This window comes from Sminthopsis crassicaudata, chromosome 2 (assembly GCF_048593235.1).
Source record: "Sminthopsis crassicaudata isolate SCR6 chromosome 2, ASM4859323v1, whole genome shotgun sequence".
Classification (NCBI taxonomy): domain Eukaryota; kingdom Metazoa; phylum Chordata; class Mammalia; order Dasyuromorphia; family Dasyuridae; genus Sminthopsis; species Sminthopsis crassicaudata.
In genome coordinates, this window is record NC_133618.1 from 231851553 (window position 1) to 231873005 (window position 21453).

The 21453-nt window shown below is 34.9% G+C and overlaps 1 protein-coding gene across 5 annotated transcripts in view; it reads left to right on the top strand.

Annotated features, from left to right (window-relative positions):
* EYA2 (EYA transcriptional coactivator and phosphatase 2) overlaps positions 1 to 21453 on the top strand; it is a 231317-nt gene that overhangs the window by 72714 nt on the left and 137150 nt on the right. For all 5 annotated transcript variants that reach the window (XM_074288542.1, XM_074288543.1, XM_074288544.1 and 2 more), the window contains exon 2: positions 14945 to 15063. In XM_074288542.1, the coding sequence (XP_074144643.1) occupies positions 14945 to 15063 (119 nt within the window). The remainder of the gene's footprint in view (positions 1 to 14944; positions 15064 to 21453) is intronic.

The window sequence follows — 21453 nt, forward strand, 5'->3', positions numbered from 1 at the left end:
AAGACACAGGAGCAAATCAAAGATTTCTTAAGATTGAACCACATTTATTCAGTTTAAAAGTTATGTATTGTTGCACCTACCATGTTACTTATCACTGTGCTTGGGCAGTGGAAACAAAAATAATTACAAACAGTCCCTTCCTTCAAGTAGCTTATATTCTTTTTATTAAGATTTTTTTTATTCTCAGTATAAACACAAGAAGGACATTTCTATATACAACGCAGAACAGAAGATTATATATGTCACATCAAATCTGTTACTTATTACTTGCTTTTTAAAAAGATTATAATAAATTCAATTTGTTACTTTCAAAGATGTTTGACTTCTCTGTTTTTCCCTCATGAACTTCTCTTTGTTATCTTTGGTACATTTAAAAATGCTTCAATAATACGAATTTCTTTTTTTTTCCTTTTTGGCCACCCTGTCATTATTTCCTTTCTTTTTCTCTGTTCTAACCACAGGAAAAAGAAAAACATCCACTTTCCCAACAAGTATAGTCAAATGAAACCTACACATTGGCCATGAAAGAGCCACCATTCTGTTGGGGGGCAGTGCAACATGTACAGGGATGAATCAAGTCATCTCATAAGCTAGTTGTCTCCCAAGTTTTCCTCAGAATGTCTAGCATTATTGAGATAAAGAAGTTTGTTGGAGACAGCTTGCAGAGGTGGAACCAACTATGAAGTTTTCTGGCAGATAGTAGGTATTTAATAGATGTTGATTGATTGATTGGTCTTGTATACCATTTTTGTCCTCAAGAATCAATTAAGCATTTACTGGTACACCCTTGACTGTATATCACAGAATGATAGATATAGATTTGGACAGGAACCTTAGAAGTCACAGAATGCAGCCTCCTATTTTATAGATGAGAAAACAGATCTAGAAAAGAGAAGTAACTTACTTTAAGATGACATAAGCAGCAAAAACCAGTCAGGATTTGAACCCAGGTTCATATCTTTAAATTCTAAGCCCTTTCCATTGTGCCATTCTGACTCTGAGTTATCACTAATGATGGTACTCTGATTTCAGCAGTTTGATTGTTGTCCAGAGTTTTGTCATATAACTAGAAATAATGGGTGTTTAGGTCCTACTGTTCATGTGTTTTAGTTAGTTAGGATAAACAAATTTTTTTCTGAAAAATCGATCAGGAACATTTTGGAACTGAAAGGGAACAAGTCCACCTCCTTCATTTTCCATTTGAGGAAACTGAAGCACAGAAAGGTAAAAAAGTGATAGGCAAAATTTGAACCCAGTGCTCTTTTCACTGGACTAGACTATTGCAAATGCAGTGCTTCATTTGACATCACAACCAAATGTTAAACACTTGAGAACTAAGATTATCTCTGAAAGTCTTCCCAATGAGACTTGGAGTATAATAATATTTTATATAGGATGTCTCACAAGTCTTAGTACAGTTTTAAACTGTTGGGACTTATTGGAAACCAGTGTAAAGATGGTAGTCCCATTTTTACAAATGCAGGAACAGCTTTGGAGAAATTAAATAAATTGCCACTAGTCTCATAGCCTGTAATTGTTGGAGCTGGAACTTGAACCCAACTCTCCTGACTCTGTCATTCTTCTTCATGGGAAAGATAGGAGGGCCTTCTTGGAAATTCAGATTTTTTTCCTTTCTCTTCCTTTACAATTCGAGCCAAGTGTATATGGTCCTTACTTTGGGCACCAAGTTGGGCATTTTGGGGGATGCAAGGGATTTTATGAATCCTTAGGTTGGGGTCTCTTCCCCTATTTTTTTTCCTTTAGTGTCTGAGATTAATAGCTCCTTCCCACCTTATATTTTCAAAAAGAAAAAGTATGTCACTTACCTCGTTAATTTTTACTTGATGAGTTCCATGTGTTTGGCTTTTTCCTTTGACATTTAGTGGAAAGAAGGATAGAGTCTGTTGAGGATTGAATTTAAACTCCAACTCTCTCTTTGTGTGACCTTGTGATGATAATAATAGCTTTAGATACTATTTTAAGGTTTGTGAAGTGCTTTATGCAGATTATCTCTGCTTCATACTTTGACCCCTTGAGACAGATACCATTATTATCTCCATTTTACAGAAAAGTAAAACTGAGATACAAAAAAAAAACCAAAGTAATTTACTCAGGAGTTCACTAAGCTAATGAATGTCTCAAACAGTATTTGAACTTATATTTCCCATGGCCAAATATAGCCCTCTGTTTACCTCTCTAAGCTGTACTTTCCTCATCTACGAAATGAAAGAAGTGAATAATCTCATTGGTCCCTTTCTGTTCTAAATCCATGACTCTATGAAAGAAAGAATGGAAATGACTTAGTTTTCCATATCTGTTGAGTTTCAGCATGAGATCTAGTGCACTGATTCCTAAATCTTGTTTAAAAATATCCAAGAGCATTTTCAGTTGACCCAAGAGATGTCTTGAAATTTCACAAATGAGGTTTAATCCATTGTAAATTTAAGATAAATATTTGCCTTATATAAAGCATTGGTAAAAACTTTTTTTTAAAAAAAAAAAAGTCTCCAAATCAGATGGAAGGAAAGCTATTGCTTCACCAAGGTTGAGACTGTCACTGGTCCAACACAATATTATTTTTATGAGAACTCTCAGAAACTTTTTTAGTTCACTGATTTTTTTTCCTTTTCTCATTTTGTGCCTTCATTAGGGAAAACTATACTCAACAAGATTTAATGGATAGAGCCACAATCTTGGGATTCCATAAGGCTTGGGCTCAAGTGCCATCTCAGATATTACCAGCTATATGATCCTGGGCATTCTCTCAACTGCAGATGTTAAATGAGGGGATTGGATTCAGTGACCTCCAAGTTCTTTTCAAGCTCTATCTATATCCAGGCTCTTTCCTGGATTGCTGTTTTTTATATACTCCTTCTTTTCCTTTCATTTCATAGCAGGTCCTCCAAACAATAACATAATGGGTTTTATATTCTGTTTTGCAATATACTCAAAGAAGTGGGCTTTGAAAGAGAGTCATAAGAGGAGAGGGGAAGGTTTTTCAAATCTGCCTCAGACACCTATTTTCTATGGGATCCTGTGCAAATCACCTCTCTGCCTCAATTTCTTTATCTATATATTTATATAGAGATAATATATAATCTATGTATACTTATCTATAAAATGGGAATAGTAACAATAGAATTCATGGGTTGTTGTAAAAATCAAGTGATATAGTAATTGTAAATTGCTTAGCACAATGTCTGCACATACTAAGGGTTTTATTCATGTTAGCTATTATCAACGATTTCCATTATCCTTTCCTCACTGATTAAAAAACAAACAAACAAAATCAATAACTCCCCCTGGGCATATATTTTAGAACCAGTTTTTTTTCTATTTTCAAAAAATTGTTAAGTAAATATTTCTTAAGTGCTCACTATATGCCAGATATGATGCCTAATATTGAAAATACAAATGCAAAAATAAGACATTCTCTTCCTTCAAAGTTGCCTTTTTTTTTTGAGTTCCATGTTTTTTATTTTTTAATAGTATTTTACTTTTTCCCCAGTTACATCAAGAAAATTTTCATCATTCATTTTTACAAGACTTTTGAGTTCCAGATTTTAAGGTTATTTTCTCATATTAACTTATCTAACTCATCTAACCCTTATAATAATTTTAAGTAGTTAATACAAGTATTAATCCTGTTTTGCAGGGGAAGAAACTGAAGCTTAGCTTCTAATAGAGGAAAGCAGTGGTAACCGGGGAAGTGTCATAGGGATGACGATTTGATTCATAGGGTGGAGTCATTTGACAACCTTTTCTAGGAATAAGGTAGTATTTGCAAGGAATAGACGGGTAAGGGATATAATGATACAAAATGACCTTAGTAGACACCTGACTGGGATGGGAAATATGACCTGGTTTGGTGATCTGGAGATGGCTTACATTATAAAAAGGATAGCATCCTCAATTATCAATTAACAAACATTTTACTGAATTCAGAATAACATGCTTAGTGTTAAGGAAGTCATAAGACCAAATCCTTGTACTCATGGGGCTTTTGTCTGGAATGGGAACCACATGCCACTATAGATTATTACAATATACAACATCACATCATAAGGGCATCAGAAAGTTAGAAAACAAAGTTTTGTGTGGGGTCTGAGGAAGATTATTATCATGGAGTAGGGGAAAAAAGGAGAGACCAGGGAAGTCTTCCTCATTCTTTCATTGCTCTTTTTCAGCAGTAATTTGTTATTATATGTGGCTATTTTGTAAGAGGGAAGAGACTTGAAATGTCAAGATATGTACTGCAGCCACCTCTCCAGATTTCTGCTTTCCATATAAAACCAGGAGGTTTGAATTTCATGCCACTTTGGAGGGTGATCGGAGTGTGTTCCATCTAAAGTCCTATTAATCTACAGCCACTGACAGGCCATCTGCTACCTTTATACTACTGAATGGCCCTATGCTTATCTCTGAGCACTGAGCTGTCCACAGCTGAGTTAGCTGAACAATGTGTTCAGAAGTAAATAAAAAGGAAAGTTGCCCAGGCTCTAGCTTACACTCTCCATATGCTTTTGATCCATTCACATCAGTGGAAGCCTTTGAAGTATCCCAACTGTACCCTCCTTTCCCTCTTCCCCTCCCCCCTCCCCCCTCCCCCCAGCTGTCATCCCCTGGTCCCCTTCCCTACTGCTTCTCCGGAACACTGCTTTCCAGTCCCAGAGTGAGGCTGTCCTCTTAATGCTATAGCCCCTGGGGATGGGGGTGATGACAAGCCTGATACACAGTGCAAGCTGCTTGGTGGGCCTGCTCAGAGAAAAATGAGTGCAGGGACTTTTGAATTCACTCTTTCTTCTCAGTTTCTGTTGCACCCAAGCCCAAAAACAGCACTGGGTCTGTGGGTCTATGTGATGATGCAGAACAGATTGTTAGGCACTGAGAACCTGGCCTCTGCCATTTAAGAAATTCAAATATTCCCTCTTCACCAGTGGCAGCTCAAAATGGACTTCCGTGTTTTCAGACATCTTTCAGATTCAAAGGTTTTCTTTCTCCTGCTCCTTTTGGAAAGAACAAATCCTTCTACAGATGATTACAGCAGAGAGAGGAAAAACTTCCCCCAAACTTTTAAGAGTTCCTGGCTTTCCACCTTAAGCCACAACAGGAAACAAAGGCTTCCTGGTGATACCCATTACAAATCACTCTGTCTGCTTATAATAAAACTGATTCTTATATGTGTAAGTATCACAGAATGTTAAGGCTGGAAGAGGCCTCGGAGATCCTGTAGTTCAAGCCTCTCGTTTTACATACGAGAGTAGTGAGACCCAGAGAGATGAAGTAGTCTGGCATATGGAACAGCCCCTTCTTACATATCTTCCCCTCCTCCTGTGCCCCACATTCAAGAGGTGTGCATTTCGATCCAAAAAAAAAAAAAAAAGCCCACTGCTCAGAAACTTCTTCCAGCCTGTTTATTTTTATTAATTAGCTAGAAATAACAAAGTAGGAAAAGTAACAATAAAACATTTCTCTCCAATAAACTCGAGACACTCTCCCATAAATACACATACATACAACATCAATGAGAATAGCAAACTCGTCTAAAAAGATTCTGTGGAGGGGCCAGATCATGTCTCTGATACCCAGGATCTTAAGGTGGGACATTTTTCTGCCCCCAATTTTAGTTAGAATCTTCAACCAAAGTGCAGCCCCTTCCCTCATAAGAGCAAATGTAGTTTTTGATCATCTCGTTTCAGCTTAGAGCCCAAAGCTTCAGAGCCTCAGTGAAAGAGGCAGCGCTTTATATTTAACCTGGTTGTCAGATTACAGGAAAACCCTTAGCTGCCATTTGTCTACAAGAAGACGCTGTCAGTTCCCAGAGTCTTAGCTATGTGCTGCTTTACTCTGCAGAAAAGAGCTATACTCTGAGGTGCAAAAGTCTTTTAGGACAGAAATGTCAAACACTTGGCCACAGGTTCCATGCCTATGAGTGCTAGCCATTGAACCAGATTAATACGTAATTAGGAAATATTTAACAAAATAAATAAAAACAAAAAAGAACTTCTCTCTTGTCAATACTTAAGTGAAATGTTTTCTCTTCTTCACTGATGACTTCTGACGTGATTTTTAAACTTAGTCCTGAAGTTTTTTGGCTACAGGTACTTTGAGAAAGAGGGAGAGACCTCATATCCAGTGGGAATGGATATGATGGATCTTCTCATTCTTTAGGAAGGATGAACCTTCAGTGACTTTTCTCCATTAAAGGAGTGGAGATGGAAGGGGGAGATGGGAGAGAATAGAAAGAATCTGCCTGTGTCTCTAATCCTTATTTAAAATTGGGTTTTCCTCTGCAAAAATAATTCCTTATCCCAGGCATCAAGCTCTTTGGAATATAGAGTACCTACAGCCAACTTGTGATCTTAGGGTTTAATTAAATTCTCAGTCTATAATTTCTACTTCATAAAACCAGAGGCCTTACTCTGACTTAAAGTTAGAAATTCCAAATCAATATACCTTCCACTGTACTATCCCTGTCTGTAATACATACAAACAACCCAAAACAGTTTCTTAGTCTGCCTCTATACAAGGCTACACAATTAGTTGGTGACAGCTAGGATTAGAATCTCTAATTATTGATTCACTGCTTTAAAAAAAAAACTATACTAGAGGACATCTCTATAAGAAAATGAGCCTACTAATATACATTTTGTAAGGTATACTCTTTGGGTCTTTTTTTTTTTTTTAACGGTGATGAATCTGCTCTGATGCTGTTTTTTACCCAGTTCTTGTAACAAAGCAAATGTGGTTATTACGTCTATATACTAGTTATTAGGTTATAAAGCAAGGAAACACAGTCAAGTCAGTCAGGGGCCTGTCAGGACTTTTCTTTTCTTTTCTTTTAATAGTTTTTATTTACCACATATATGCATGGGTAATTTTACAACACTGACAATTGCCAAACCTTTTGCTCTAATTTTTCTCCTCCTTCCCCCCCCCATGGCAGGTTGACCAATACATGTTAAATATGTTAAAGTATAAGTTAAATACAATATATGTATACATGTCCAAGCAGTTGTTTTGCTGTACAAAAAGAATCGGACTTTGAAACAGTGTACAATTAGCCTGTGAAGGAAATGAAAAATGCAGGTGGACAAAAACAGAGGGATTGGGAATTCTATGTAGTGGTTCATAGTCATCTCCCAGAGTTCTTTCTCTGGGTGTAGCTGGTTCAGTTCATTACTGCTCTATTGAAACTGATTTGGTTCATCTCATTGTTGAAAGTGGCCATATCCATCAGAATTGATCATACAGTATTGTTGTTGAAGTATATAATGATCTCCTGGCAGGACTTTTTTTTAATTAAAAAATGAGCTGCAGTGTTTTTGTTAACATAAGAATGGCCACAAAGTAAATGATGCATTGGAATTTCTATAAGAGCTTTTGATTTTCATGCATTTCATTTTCTTTCTTCAGTTACAGGACAGCATCTAATGAGAAAGGCAGCAGGGTCATGATGTTAGAAAAAGTACTGGATTTGACATAAAAATTCAGGAAATATTTATTTAGTGCTAACCATGTGTAAGGTATTACAGATACAAAGACAAACGTGAAAGAGGCCCTGCAAGGAGGGTACTCTCCTAGTGAAATACAGCATGTATCTCATGAGTAGACAATTTTGATTATTCCATATACTTCATTAATAACAAAGAAGAACAAAATTTAAAAATGGTCAAGAAATCCAGAGAGAAACATCAGTAAATTCCTTCATTGAATCCTGTTAGGAAAAACAATACAAACTCAGATAAATGAAAGGGCCAGCAGCAGCACCTCCTTTATTGTGGAGGACCTGGGAATGGAAGTTCAGAGAAGTGCTTTGACTAGGGGGTAGGGGGTGGAGAGTGGATAGAAGTCAGTAGCAGAACCGTGGACAGGGACAATGACTCTTGATTGAAGACACATCAAGATTGGTAAAAACCAATGGGGCAGTAGTCTAGAATATCAAGGCCAAAAAGAAACAGGGTCTGACCACCCCAGGGACAGAAACCAGGTAGGGAATGGCTTAGCCACAAATAATATAAGAACACCTAAAAGAAATGAAACAAGAAATAAGCAGTGAAATATAAGGGCTTCAAAAAATGGAAGGACAAAAGGTAAAAAGCCTTACCCAAATAATAAATTTTATGAAAATTAAACTCAGTTACTCCATGAGAAAAAATACTAGAATGAAAATTAACAAAAAATAAAATGTAATTAAAATTAAGAGTTTCCAACTAAAGTAAAGACATTTTAAGCCACCAGAGTTCAAAGAAAGAAACTAGTCAGAATCACTCAAGATTTGGCAGCAACTAATTATAAAGAGAAAATCTTGGAATATATATTTCAAAAAGCAAACAATAAAAGTTTTCAACCAGAAATAATTTACCCTCCAAAACCGAGTATAATTCTGCAAGGGTTGAAATGGGTCTTTAATAGAATAGAGCACATACAAGTAGGCCTCAAGAAAATACTAGAGCTGAGTAAAACTTTGAATTATAAACTTTGGCATCAAGAGAAACTTAAGGTGAATATAATCAAGCAATTGAAAGGAGCTAAACAGTGGTGAAGTACTTTCTAATAGGGGAGAATAGGCAGAGTTCCTTCAAAATTCTAATATCTTCAAGGGTCAGAGAGGGAGTTAAATAAAACAAACAGAGGGACTTGGTTTTGTTTTGATAATCTTAAGAACAAAGAGAAAAGGAAGGTGAAAAGGAACACATAAGGAAAGAAATCAGGAAGAAGGAATGGAGCCAACTATGTCCATAATTAGGGTATACAGACATAAGAAGCAGTATTAAGAAGGGGCTCACTTTTATCTGAACTGAACAAAAGTTGAATGCACATAGGCAGAGTTTGGTATAACAGTACTTTAAACTCAATAGGGAAACAGCAAGGATTGAAAAGGGGGAGAAAGAGGTTTAAGTGAGAAACTAGAGTCAAGGAGGGAAGCAAAACAAACTTCAACATGGATTACAAAGGAGGAATTAAAAGGAAAGAAGGAAAATGTAAGAACCAAAGATCTGTGTCTAAGGGGAAGAGAAGGGGGATTGTGGGGTTGAAGCAGATTGCTTTGATTACAGATCATTAGCAATGAACATGTTTCTTCTCTTAAACTTTCTTTCATCTCCATAAGAGAGGGGTGGGGAATAAAGAGTAGAAAAAATGTAATAGCCTAGAATGGAGAGAAATACATCATTATAAAGCATTAACTGTAGCCTGAATAAAATGAACTTGAGCATTGAATGGAACAGGATAGCTGATGGTTTACAAAGTGGAATCCAATAATATGTTGTTTATAAGACATTCACTTGAAACAAAGATTCGAATAGCGTTAAAATAAGGGGCTTGAGAAGAATTTATTATGCTTCCTGTGGACAAAAAAACCAACAGTGGTAACAAACCATGATTTGTTAAAAGACAATAATGAAAATACACTTGTATAAAAGAGATAAAGAGGGAAACTATTATGCTTAAAGATGGTGAAATAATAGCAATATTTATATATACACTGATTGACATAGCATCTAAATCCTTAAAAGAAGTCAATATTTACTTAAAGGAATAGTTAATCAAATTATAATAGAAATATGCAGCAAAAGTATAATAGTTGGGGATCTTATTATATTCCTCTCATGCCCAGACTAATCTAACAAAAAGATAAGAAAAAAATGAAGGCCTTGAACAGAACTTTAAAAGTTAATATGTTAAACCTGGCGATTACTAAATAGTAATTCATAGTAATATATCTCTATCTTAGCTACATTATCCACTAGTGTAGATAGCTTCCTTTAAAAATACAAAAAAAGGAGAAATATTTAACATATCCTTTACTGACCATAATACAATAAAATATAATCAATAAAGACCTTTGAAGAAATGATTCTAACTTAAATGTAAACTCAACAATTTAGTCCTAAAAAATTGATAGGCCAAATAACAAATCATAGATGATGTCATCAAAAAATATAAAATAATAATACAAAAACTTGGGGATATAGCAAATACAGTCTTTGGGGAGTACTTACATCCACAAATATTTTTACCAACAAATGTAAAGACAAATAATGAATTAGAAACAAAATAGGAAAATGAGAAATCAAGAAAATTAATCACAAAAAATCCTGAAAAATCTAAGAGGATAATAAAATTAAAAGCAAAAAAAAGAGAGAGAGAGAGAAATAAAATAATTTTTTAAAAAACTGATAAAATAATGAGTTATTTGCTAATCCGGGTTTTTTTATTTTATTTTATTTTTTAGAAAAAAGAAAACCAAACTACCAGTATAAAAATGAAAAAATAACTTTCAGTAATGAAAACAAAAAGGAAATTATTAGAAATTATTTTGCTTGATTTATGTCAGCAAAACTAACAATGAATGAAATTAATGAATATTAAATGAAATAGTATGTAAATAACAATTTCAAAAAAAGAAATTGAGTAAGTCATAAATTAAATTAAAGGGATTAAAAAAGGGCAGAAGGATTTACAAGTGAATTCTATCAAAAAATTCAAATAGTCTATAACCTATTTATAAAAATAATGAAAGGGAGTTTATCAAATTGTTTCTTTGATATTAAAAATTCTGATAGTAGAAGAAAACTCTAGACCAGGTGTTCTTAAACATTTTTTTGTATCATGAACCTTTTTGGCCCTCCAATGAATGCTATGGATCCCTTCTCAGAATTATGTGTTAGTTCCTATTTTCTTGTTTAATTCGTAAAATACATTGGATTACAAAGAAAACCAATTATATTTTCTTCCTTCCCCCCCCCCCCAGTAGGCGAAAGAATGGGGAAAAGAAAAATTTCTGTTCATTGAAAAAATATAATAAAACAAAAAATATGTTGATTTCTTTTCTTTTGGGAAAAGATAGGAAAATCCCTATCATCATTGTCACTATCACCCTTAACCAAAAAAAAAAAAAAAAAAAAAAAAAAAAAAAAAAAATTCTCCTTTATAAAAAGTTGATGTATTTAAGCAACATAAAACCCACATGTTGATTATATCTAAATATATAGATCTCATTTTGTACCTTGATCATCATTTTTATATAAAGAGGTAGGAAGTTAATTGTTAATCCTTTGGAGTCAGAGTTATTTATTGCATTGAAGGGTTTTCAAGTCTTTCAAAATTGTTTTTTAGTAGCAGTGTTGCAAATTGCATAAATTCTCCTGGTTTGATCACTTCATTCCACATGATAAAAGTTTTCTGAAGTTTCTTGGAAATTTCTTTTTTATTATTTCTTAAGATACAATAATCTGTTTCATTCATATAGCATAATTTGTCCAACTATTCCCCAACTGGTGAGTAGTCCAGTTCTTTTCTACAACAGAAAGAAAAATGAATATTTTGGGGATATGACCAATATGTCCTTTCTGTCTTTATTTCTTAGAGTAAATGCCTAGTGGTATCATTACTCAAAGAAAGACTATCCAAATTTTAATAACTTTGGGGGTTAGTTCTAAATTGCTTTCCAGAATGATTGAATCAATTCATAACTATCAGCTATGTGAATGTTTAATATGCCTGTCCTCCCTGGTTCCCTTTAACAACTGTCATCTTTGCTAATCTGATGGATGTAAGGTAAAAGTTTAGAGGTTTAATTTTTATTTCTCTCATGATTAGAAATTTGGAGCAATTTTTTTTTCAGATCGTTGTTGAAGGCTGGTGTTTTGACCATTTACATATTGGGAAAAAATTCTTGTTGCTATATATTTTAACTTAGTTCTCTTAATATTTTAGATATCAGTACTTTTTCAGAAAAATTTGCTGAACTAATTTTTCCTAATTAAGTTGTCTTCTAATTTTAATTGCAAGAATTTTGTTTGTATAAGAGACTTTCAGTGTTTTAAAATCCTAACTATCCATTTTATTTCCTCTGACCTTTACCCTCCTTTTTTGGCCAGGAACTCTTACCCTATACATAGAACTAAAAGGTATCTTCTTTTCTAATCTTCTAATTAGTATTTTGATGTAACTTTTTATACTTAGGTTATATATTTAGTTGGAATTATAATATATAAAATATTGCTCTATTCCTGATTTCTGCTAGATCACTTTTCAATTTAATCAGTATTTTTTTTTTTGTCAAATGTTAAATATTTATCCCACAATTAAGATCTTTGGATTCAGCAAGTATTGTACCACTTTGTTCATTTGGTTCTGGATCTTTAGTTCCCATCCTACCTCACAAATCAACTTTTCTATGTTTAAGTCAATATCTAATAGTTTTGATTGTTAATACTTCTACTAAGTTGTACTGCCAAGGCTTAACCAGTACATAACTGAGATTCATGATATGATACACTGGAAAAAAAATTAGAATACTCGCATCCACTTCCAGCTCTGAAGACTGTTAATTGTATGACTCTTAGCACATTATTTAAACCCTATGCGCCTCATTTTCCTCAGCTGTAAAATGCTAATGATAATTATCCACTCTCTGCCAAATAGAGTATTTTCCAAACTTTCAAGTGAGATAGAAACGGGAGCCATTGTTCAACAAATACTTAATCCCTAATAGTTATGAAGTGCTACTGTGTATGTGTCAGGCAAAAGTGACAGATTTTTCCTTCAAAGAACTCATATTCTACTTTGAATAAATGTATTTTCAATGATAAATAAATAGAGACTATATATAACCCTCCAAATACACTTTCAAGAAGGCTATGTCCACTAACAACTGGAGAAATCCAAAAAGGCCTGTTGGGGGGGGGGGGTAGTGCTTGAGCTGAACCTTTTAAGGCAGCTAGAGGGTTCCACAAGATGGAGGTGAGGAAAGAAAGTATCCTAGACACAGGAAACAGCCTGGACTAAAGCCCAGAAGAGATAGAATGTTGTGTATTGGGAACAGTGAGCAGGCCAGTTTGGCTGGACTATAGAATATATAAGGGAGAATAGCATGTAATCATACTGGAAAGATGGATTGGAGCCAGTGTGAAGAGCTCTAATGACAAAAAGAGGACTTTGTATTTTAAACTAAAGTTAATGAGGAACCCCTGGGTTTCTTAAGCAGAAGAGTGATGTGGTCAAACCTGTACTTTAAGAGAATCAATTTGGCAGGATGGATAGAGGATAAATAGGAGAGAGGATACAGCCGGACCAATTATGAGACTGTTACCCTAATGGAGGTGAGAGATGGAAAAGAACTAGAGGAAGGTTGTTGTCTGGGGAGTCTTGAGAAGCCACCATAGATTTAGAACTGAAAAGGATTTAGAGGTCATAGAAGTCATCACATCCAATCCCTTATTTTATATGTGAAGAAACTGAAGATGAAGTGGCATAGGGTCACACAGGTAGTACATGTTCAAGGAAGGTTTGAAGAATACAAGTGACATTATAGAGCTGGAGTCAACAAGAATCAACTATACTTGTCCACTTGTTGGATTTTAGTAGAGAAAGGAGAAAGAGACAAAGATGACACTGAGTTTGAAACCTTAAGATTCCTCAAAAGAAATAAGGAAGTTTGGAAGCAGAGCAGGTTTTAAGACAAAAATAATGAGTTCTGTTTTAGAAATACTGAGTTTGAATTGTCCATAGCCATTCAGGAAAACTTGAATTCAAATCTAACTTCAAACACTTACTACCTGTGGGGCTGTGTGTGTGTGTGTGTGTGTATAAATAATGATCTCTTCAACTCAAGTTTCCTCATCTGTAAATTGGGAATAATAACACCTACCTCTCGGTGTTGTTATGAGGATCAAATGAGAGTGTTTATAAATACATAGTACGGTGTCTGCTAAATAGTACATGCTCAATAATTTTTTATTCCTTTTTTCTCTATGGGCCATATAGGTATAGATGTCCAGCAGGTAGTTGATAAAGTAAGACTAAAGTTGCAGGAGAGAGATCAGGGCTGGCTATGTACATTTTGGAGATACCTGTATATTGATCATTGAATCGTATAGAGTTGATGAATTATCTAAAAGAACAATAGAAGAGAACCCAAAATAAAATTCTGGAGGATACTACATGGATGATGAATGGCCAGACAAATAGGAGGGTGGATAGGCCCCTTGTCCCACCCCCTGCTTTTTTCCCCACCCTGGTTTGGCTACCAAAGCATAGATACCATTGTGACATGAGCCCTGACTTAAATAACATTAAGCTACTGATGAGCCTAGGACCACTTAACTTGAGCTGTAAAGAAATCTGTTGCAGCCTCTTTATTTTTTTTCCTGAGGCTGGGGTTAAGTGACTTGCCCAGGGTCACACAGCTAGGAAGTGTTTAGTGTCTGAGGTTAAATTTGAACTCAGGTCCTCCTGACTTCTGGGCTGGTGCTCTATCCATTGAGCCACCTAGCTGCCCCAGTTTCTTCTCTTTATATGAGAAAACCTTGATCTGCGGAAGTTTCCTGCTAAATGTAATTTAGGTAGCAAGAGTCAAAGGAAAGGTTCATACTAGTCCCCCGGAGTTGGATGAATGTATCTCACCTAAATCTAGCAGTATTTCCACTGCATCTTGTCACCTTACTAAAGCTTATGGAAGTCAGCCTCTTTTGTGACTTTTCATATTATAGCAGCCTGTATTTTTTCACCCCCCAGCATACAAATTACCCCAGTGTTCAACCTAAATATTAGACCCTCCTAGGTTCTGACTGGGATTGCTCTCTCTCAGTCTGCCTCCTTCTCTTAGTAAGTGTTGGTTTCAAATGTTGCCTACTTCTTGTTCCGGATAACATTAAAAAGACACAGAAATGTAAATTTTCTAGTGGCAAAATACAGTACGAGGGGGGAAAACTTTAATCAAATGGGTGTACTCTCAAGGGGCCCAAGTACTTCATTTTAATTCATCATTTCCCTTTGATGAAAACTTTAGTGAATTTTTTATTATGTAGAATTTATATGAAGCTAGGGTTTAGGTAATCAGTTTTAATATTTATACACTTAGGGAAAAAATGGGAATCATTAGTAAAGCATGCATAATTAATGAATTAAATTATATTTTTCCTTTGTTTTCCTTCAGGTACAAGGAAATGCTAGATCTGGTGATCTCACCCAGTCTGACTGTAAACAGCCATTCCTCTGATAGACTGACACCTAATCTTTCTGACATTGGTACCGTGTCTCTTCATGACATAGGAGGTAGGCCTCTGGTCTTTTTGTGGTTTCTTCATGCCAACAGTCACTAATGGGCCCAAATGAGGGTGTCAGAGTTGTGGGTCAGTCCCAAAACCTGATCTCATCAAAAAATACTTCCTTTGCAAATCACAGCCTGCCTGACAACTTTTTTTTCCTCTCAATCCTCTGACCAGAAGTCAGGATGAACCCTCTGAAAATCACCAGAGATTTAAATAATGGAGTCAAATCTCCTTTTAAAAATTTCTTCTTCTGGGTAGAAATAATTCAAAATATTAAATAGCAAAACAATGTAGCAGTTTGTGACTGTTAGCCCACAGATGGCAATTAAGCATTAAGTATGATATCCAGAGCCAAATGTACATATTCTCAAGATCACAGACTGATTCTGTACACTCAGTTCTCTCCTAGTTTATTCATCCAAGTAGACCTGTTCTTATAGTTTTTCATCCCAGGACAAAAGCTTGTCTGCCTCTTGTTTTCTAGATCAACTTGAGTCAAGGAAGCACAGGAATGTTAAATCTGTTTAAAAAATTATTGGCAAATGATGCAGAGGAACTAGTTCTTGCTAGTACAATTCCAGCTATTGTTTGCTCTGTTTGGGATCTGTCAGCCTTCCTGCTAGAAGAGAAGTTAGCAAGAGGCATTAAGCTATTATGTTTAACCACTGGTTTAACCCCTTGTAAGAACTATTTGCTATAGGTGTTGTGAAAGCCCACTTATCTCACTATGGCTAACTGTGCTTGATTACAGCTTACAGGATGTGAATGCTACAAAACAAAGTTGGCTGGAAAGACTAGCATTTTAAAATTCACATTTGTGGTCAAATATTAAGTTATTAGAAATATATTTTTAATATATTGAGGCCTCAGCAAAATCATTGATGCTGTTAAAAAAGTAAAAAAGTTGTCAGACTTGTGAAGGAGAGAGCCATCTGCATCTAGAGAGAGAACTATGGAAACTGAATATGGATCATAACGTAGTATTTTCACCTTTTTGTGTTGTTTGCATGTTTTTTATTTCATTTTTTCCTCTTTTTTGATCTGATTTTTCTTGTGTGGTATGATAAATGTGGAAGTATATTTAGAAGAATGGCACATGTTTAACCTTAATAAAGAGAACTATTTCCTACTATACTAATATTTATTTTTAAAATCATGATTATTTTTTAAAGTTGGAAAAAAAAAAAGAGTCATCAAAGAATGTCTGAAATGGGCCATAGAACATAAAATGTTAAAGTGGGAAGTAATTTACTTTAAGAACTTGTATATAAGAGGTAGAAAAAAATCTTAGGAATCATCTAATCCAGGAGTTCTTGGCCCAAGGTGACTGTAATTCAATAAAATTGGTTTTCTTTTAATACTATACATATATATATGTGTATATATATATATATATATATATATATATATATATATATATATATATATATATATATATATATATATATATATATATATATATATATATATATATATTACTTTATGCATTTAAAAATATTCAGAGTAGGAACCCATAAGCTTTGCTAAACTGGCAAAAAGGTCCATGACAAAAACAAAGTGAGAAACTCCTCATTTAGTCAAACCCCTTCATTTTATAAAAGGAGAAATTAAGGCCTAGAGAAGGAAGGTGCCTCATGTAGCATTATTGAATTGATTGAAGGGCAGTGAGGTGCTGTGGTAGAAAAAGCTGTGGGCCTGGAGTCTTCCTGGATTCATCTTGCAGAATTCAAATCTGGTTTCAGACACTCACCAATTGTGGGATCCTGGGCAAGTCATTTAATCCTGTTTGCTTCCATTTCTTCATCTGTACAATAAACTAGAGAAGGAAAAGGCTATCTGTACAATAAGCTGGAAAAGGAAAAGATACTTCAGTATCTTTGCCAAGAAAACTCCAAAGTGGGTCATGAAGAATTACTGAATAATAATAATAGAGTTAATTAGTGGCAGAATTTAAGCACTTCATTTGGAAGGGACAGAGTTAGATAATGGGGTTGAACTTTAAAAAAAAAAAAATTCATTTTGTGAATAGAAAAAAAAAATTCAGTCTTGGGTTGTAAAGACAGTGGAACAAGCATGTTGACCAATCTTTCTGGAAAAAAAAAAGAAAAGAAAAGAAAACCAATAGCTTCTTGATCCCGCCCCAAAACTTGATAGAAGAAAACATCATAAGTTGCCTAAGATTCATGGACATGGTCACAAAAAATTCCTTATAACTTATTCAAAAACTTGAGTTATATTAATTATGAGCAAGCAGATTAAAAACTGTTTTAACTATTATTTCTCTCCCCTGAGTGAAACAAACACAGTGAGTGAGAATCATAGATAATGGTGAAAAATAAGTTTTGCATATTGGTTGTTAGTTTGCTAGCAATGCAAATTGTACTGGCAATTTGGAGTTCTGGTATCTGGTCTTGCCTCTGCTTATTAGGGTTGTGACCTTTGGCAGGTCCTTTCACCTTTCTGGGCATCAGTTTCTCCATCTAGTAAAATGAAAAAAAAAACTGGACTGGCATTATTGCTAGCTCTAAAACTCTATGAGTTCATTGCATCTGATTCTTTTGCCTTTCCCAAATCCAATCACAGTTGCCAAGTCTTGTCTGTTCTACCTACATTTCCTTCAGAGTGCTGTAAATCACAAAATACTTTCGTAGTGAGCACTAGCTTTCAGAAAAGAAGCAACAGTGGTTTCTAGATAGGCACACCAGAAACTAACCCTGGTTTCTTTTTTTCTTCCTTCCTTTTTTCTTCAAATTTGATTTCTAATCTCAATTAGTCAAACTGTTACATTAAATACATACTACAATCTTAGATTAGTAGTGTCCAACTCAAATAGAACCAGGGGAATAAACTGCACATAAGAATCCCTGTGGGCCACATATTGACCTAGAAGAACACATATTAGCCTATTCTATTTTGCTTAAATATTTTAATAAATATTTCCCAATTATATTTTAATCTCATTCAGTCCCACTGTGAGTGTTGCCTCCTGCCATGTGTCTGTCACCTCTGCCTAAAACAATTCATGGAACGTCTCTGCATCTCAGATTCCTGATCCATGAAATGAAGAAATTATATTAGACTATCCCTAATGTTTCTCTAGCTTTTATAGTCTATATGTCAAGGGCTTCTTCAGCTCTAAGATTCTGTTGAGTTCAAATTTTGAAAAGCTTAAAGTGCGATTCAAACTTAAGCATGAGACTTGGTCTTTGGTAAAATTGTAATGCCCTAACCCTGATGATAAGTATCAGTACTCCTGACTTCTCATCCAGAGGAGCCAGTTAGAGCAAAAAGAGACCTTAAAACATAGAATGACAAAGCTTGTAAGGACTTGAATCACTTAATTAATCCCTTCGTTTTATAGAGAAGGAAATATATTCTATTTCTCTTGCATTGAAACAAGTGGGTCTTAGATTCTAAAATCTGTGAAGGTTTTCCGAAGTAATGGGAAAAATTGCTACCAAATTCAGAGATGGCAAGTCTGGTAATATCCTATTACGTAAACAAGTTTCTTTCAGTGCCTTGTGAGATTGGAGCTAAGCTCCACTGAATCTGCAGGAGAAATTCTATACTTCAGTGTGCTCACTAAGTGCCAAATTAAGCCACTATTGGCTGGCCTATTTCTCCCTTTGCCTTTCATCCTGTATTCATTCATTTCTTTAGTAAAGATTGTTCTGAGTACCCACTGTGTGCCAGCACTGTATACAATATATTTTTTTTTAAAAATCTGAGATGGTCCTTTCCCTCAAAGACCTGGCAGAATTGAACAGGAAACACAATGAGTTGTGACAGTTTGGAGAAGGTAGAGATAACTGTAGTCAAGTAAAACTGGAGGTGAGAGCTGAGCTAGGACCTGGCTGCTGCTAGCAGCCTTGAAAGATTAATTACACTAAGTAGAGCAAAGGCAAACTTTTTTTTTAAAGCAGCTGTTTTTCTGAAGCAAATACAGGAATATTGGATGTCTTTTCTGAGTTGTGAATTTCTCTCTCAGTAGATAATCAGCATTCTGGGTTGTTTTTTTTTTTTTTTTAAGGTCTTTAACATTCTGTCTTGATGTTGAATGGCATTTTCATTTATTCGATAAACAAACATACATTGAGCGCTTATTTTATACAGTGTTCAGGGTTTTGTCTGAGGAGAGCTAAGCCTATGGCAAGTCTGTTTTGCTTACCTTCACCCCTCAGACCATTAAGCCAGGAATTTCTAGTTTTCATAAGTGACTTATCCCGTGGAAAAATCCTGTGCTTGCCATACTCTCTCTACAGAACTAATCACTTCTTGGAGTGGGGAGGGGACAGATGGTGAAGAGAAGATAGCACTCTAATGCTTACATTAGAAGAGAATTCCTACTCCTTTTTTTAAAGAAAATGATGTTGAAAATAAAAGAAGTACCCGTTAGTATTTTCTTTGTCTTTGCTTTGTCTTTTTAAATTTTTTAAAATTAAAGCCTTTTGTTTTTGTGTCACTATCATTTCTGAATATATTCCTACCTACTTCTCTGGAAAGAGCCATCCTTTGGCAAGGAGGGGAAAAGAACATTTCAGAAAAATTAACTAATATATCTACTAAATCTGACTATTCTACATTCATAGTCCTCGCTTCTACAGGGAAGAGAGGGAGAATACCTATTAATATTATAATCATCAAAAAAGTAAATAAAAATTTTAATATGTTGCATCAACTCTGTTATCATTGAAAATAGTGCCTTGAATTTATATTCAAGATAATTAAACACGAGTTATCTCATTTGATTCTCAAAATAGCCCAATGAGGGTGTCAGGGCAACTATTACTATCCTCACTTTTATACTTCTAGAACCTTAGTTCAGAAGTGAAATGACTTCTCAAAAATCCATAGATAATTGATTGAAGAGGTTGAACTAGGCTGACTGCCAGAGTTGGACCCCTTTCCCATTTTGTACTATTGCCTATTTTATGAGACAATGTGTTATAAGAAAAGCATAGCTTCTTAGTTGGAGGGGACCTTAGAGATCTAATTCCTTTGTTCACATAAGATTGATTTTTAAGTAAAGAAAATTGCTTATCCAGTATCACAAAAGTAATTAAGTGACATAATTAGCACAGTAAAAGACAGAGAATGTAAGTATTAGGACTTTAAATCCTGGTCTTGTGGATAAATCGGGATGGGAGAGGGGGGCCTGAGTTACAGCCCCAGCTCTAGAACTTATCTACCTTATTAGTAGTGTGACAAGCTTCCCATACTCATTTCACAGGATTCTGAGGAGGAAAAAAATGCTATGTAAACCTTATAAAAAGTGAGATGTTTATTGTTATTTATTATCATGGCCCGTATCTTATGTTAAATTCCTCTTTTCCACAGTGAAGACCATGAACATTCCTTTTCTCTGCAAAGAGAGAAGAGATGAAAGATTTGTGGTGTTTCTGCATTTGTGGGAAGGGGACATAGCAAAAAAGCTTCTTGCAGTAAAATTCTGAATTGAAATTAATGTAATCCCTTGCCATGTTTACATGAAGCCTTCTCTAGTACTTAGATTAGTCATCACATTCTAGGTGGCAACTTTTGGCCCCCTTTCACAAACATTAGCTTGCTAATCCCCCTGTGAGAGGAAAAGAATGTGAGCATTGGAAATTGAGATGCAGAGATTTAAATGGCTTAAGTAAGACCCCACATAGGGAATCTACCACAAAACCTGGGGTGAGAATTCAGACTTCTGTAGCGCTGTATACTAGCCACTGGTCTGTACACTGACTTGGGAATGAAAACCTAAGTTTCAGATGACTTAAACCCTGAAAGATACAACCTGCAACTTAGTTACAGTATTGTTACCTACACTTTTACTTCTGTCCTTCCCCCAATTAAGAAAAAAGTTTTGAATTTAATACTTCAGAAATAAATAGAAGGTATCTTTTATCAATTAGTCCTTTGTCAAGTTTTCTCTTCTTTTAAGGAAGTTTGTTCAAGTTGAACCAAATAAAAATATATTGAAACTTATTTTATTCTCGCTCAAGATTATTTCATACTGAAGTCTACAGAGGGTAAAAGGGGTTTTTGTATAATTTGTCTCTCTCTTGTATAATCTCAGCTAAGTTTATTGGAATGTTACAGAGGAAGAGATCATTCTTTTACAAAAGCATATATAAAGACAACAATAAGCAGGAGACACTGATTTTTCCATCAAACTGAGAGAAGAAAGGAGTAAGAAAAAAAAAAAAACCACAAGTGATGAAACTTGCATATCACTCATTTTGGTTGGTGGAAAAAATTCAATCCAAATTAATGGAATTACAAGTTAACCAGAGCCCATAGGAATATTTCCAGATAGTTACATTTTATGCAGATTTGCATATTTCATTAAATAAACATGTTCAAAATGTTTAATTCACCAAGCTATGTATTACTAAGTTCTTTTAATGAC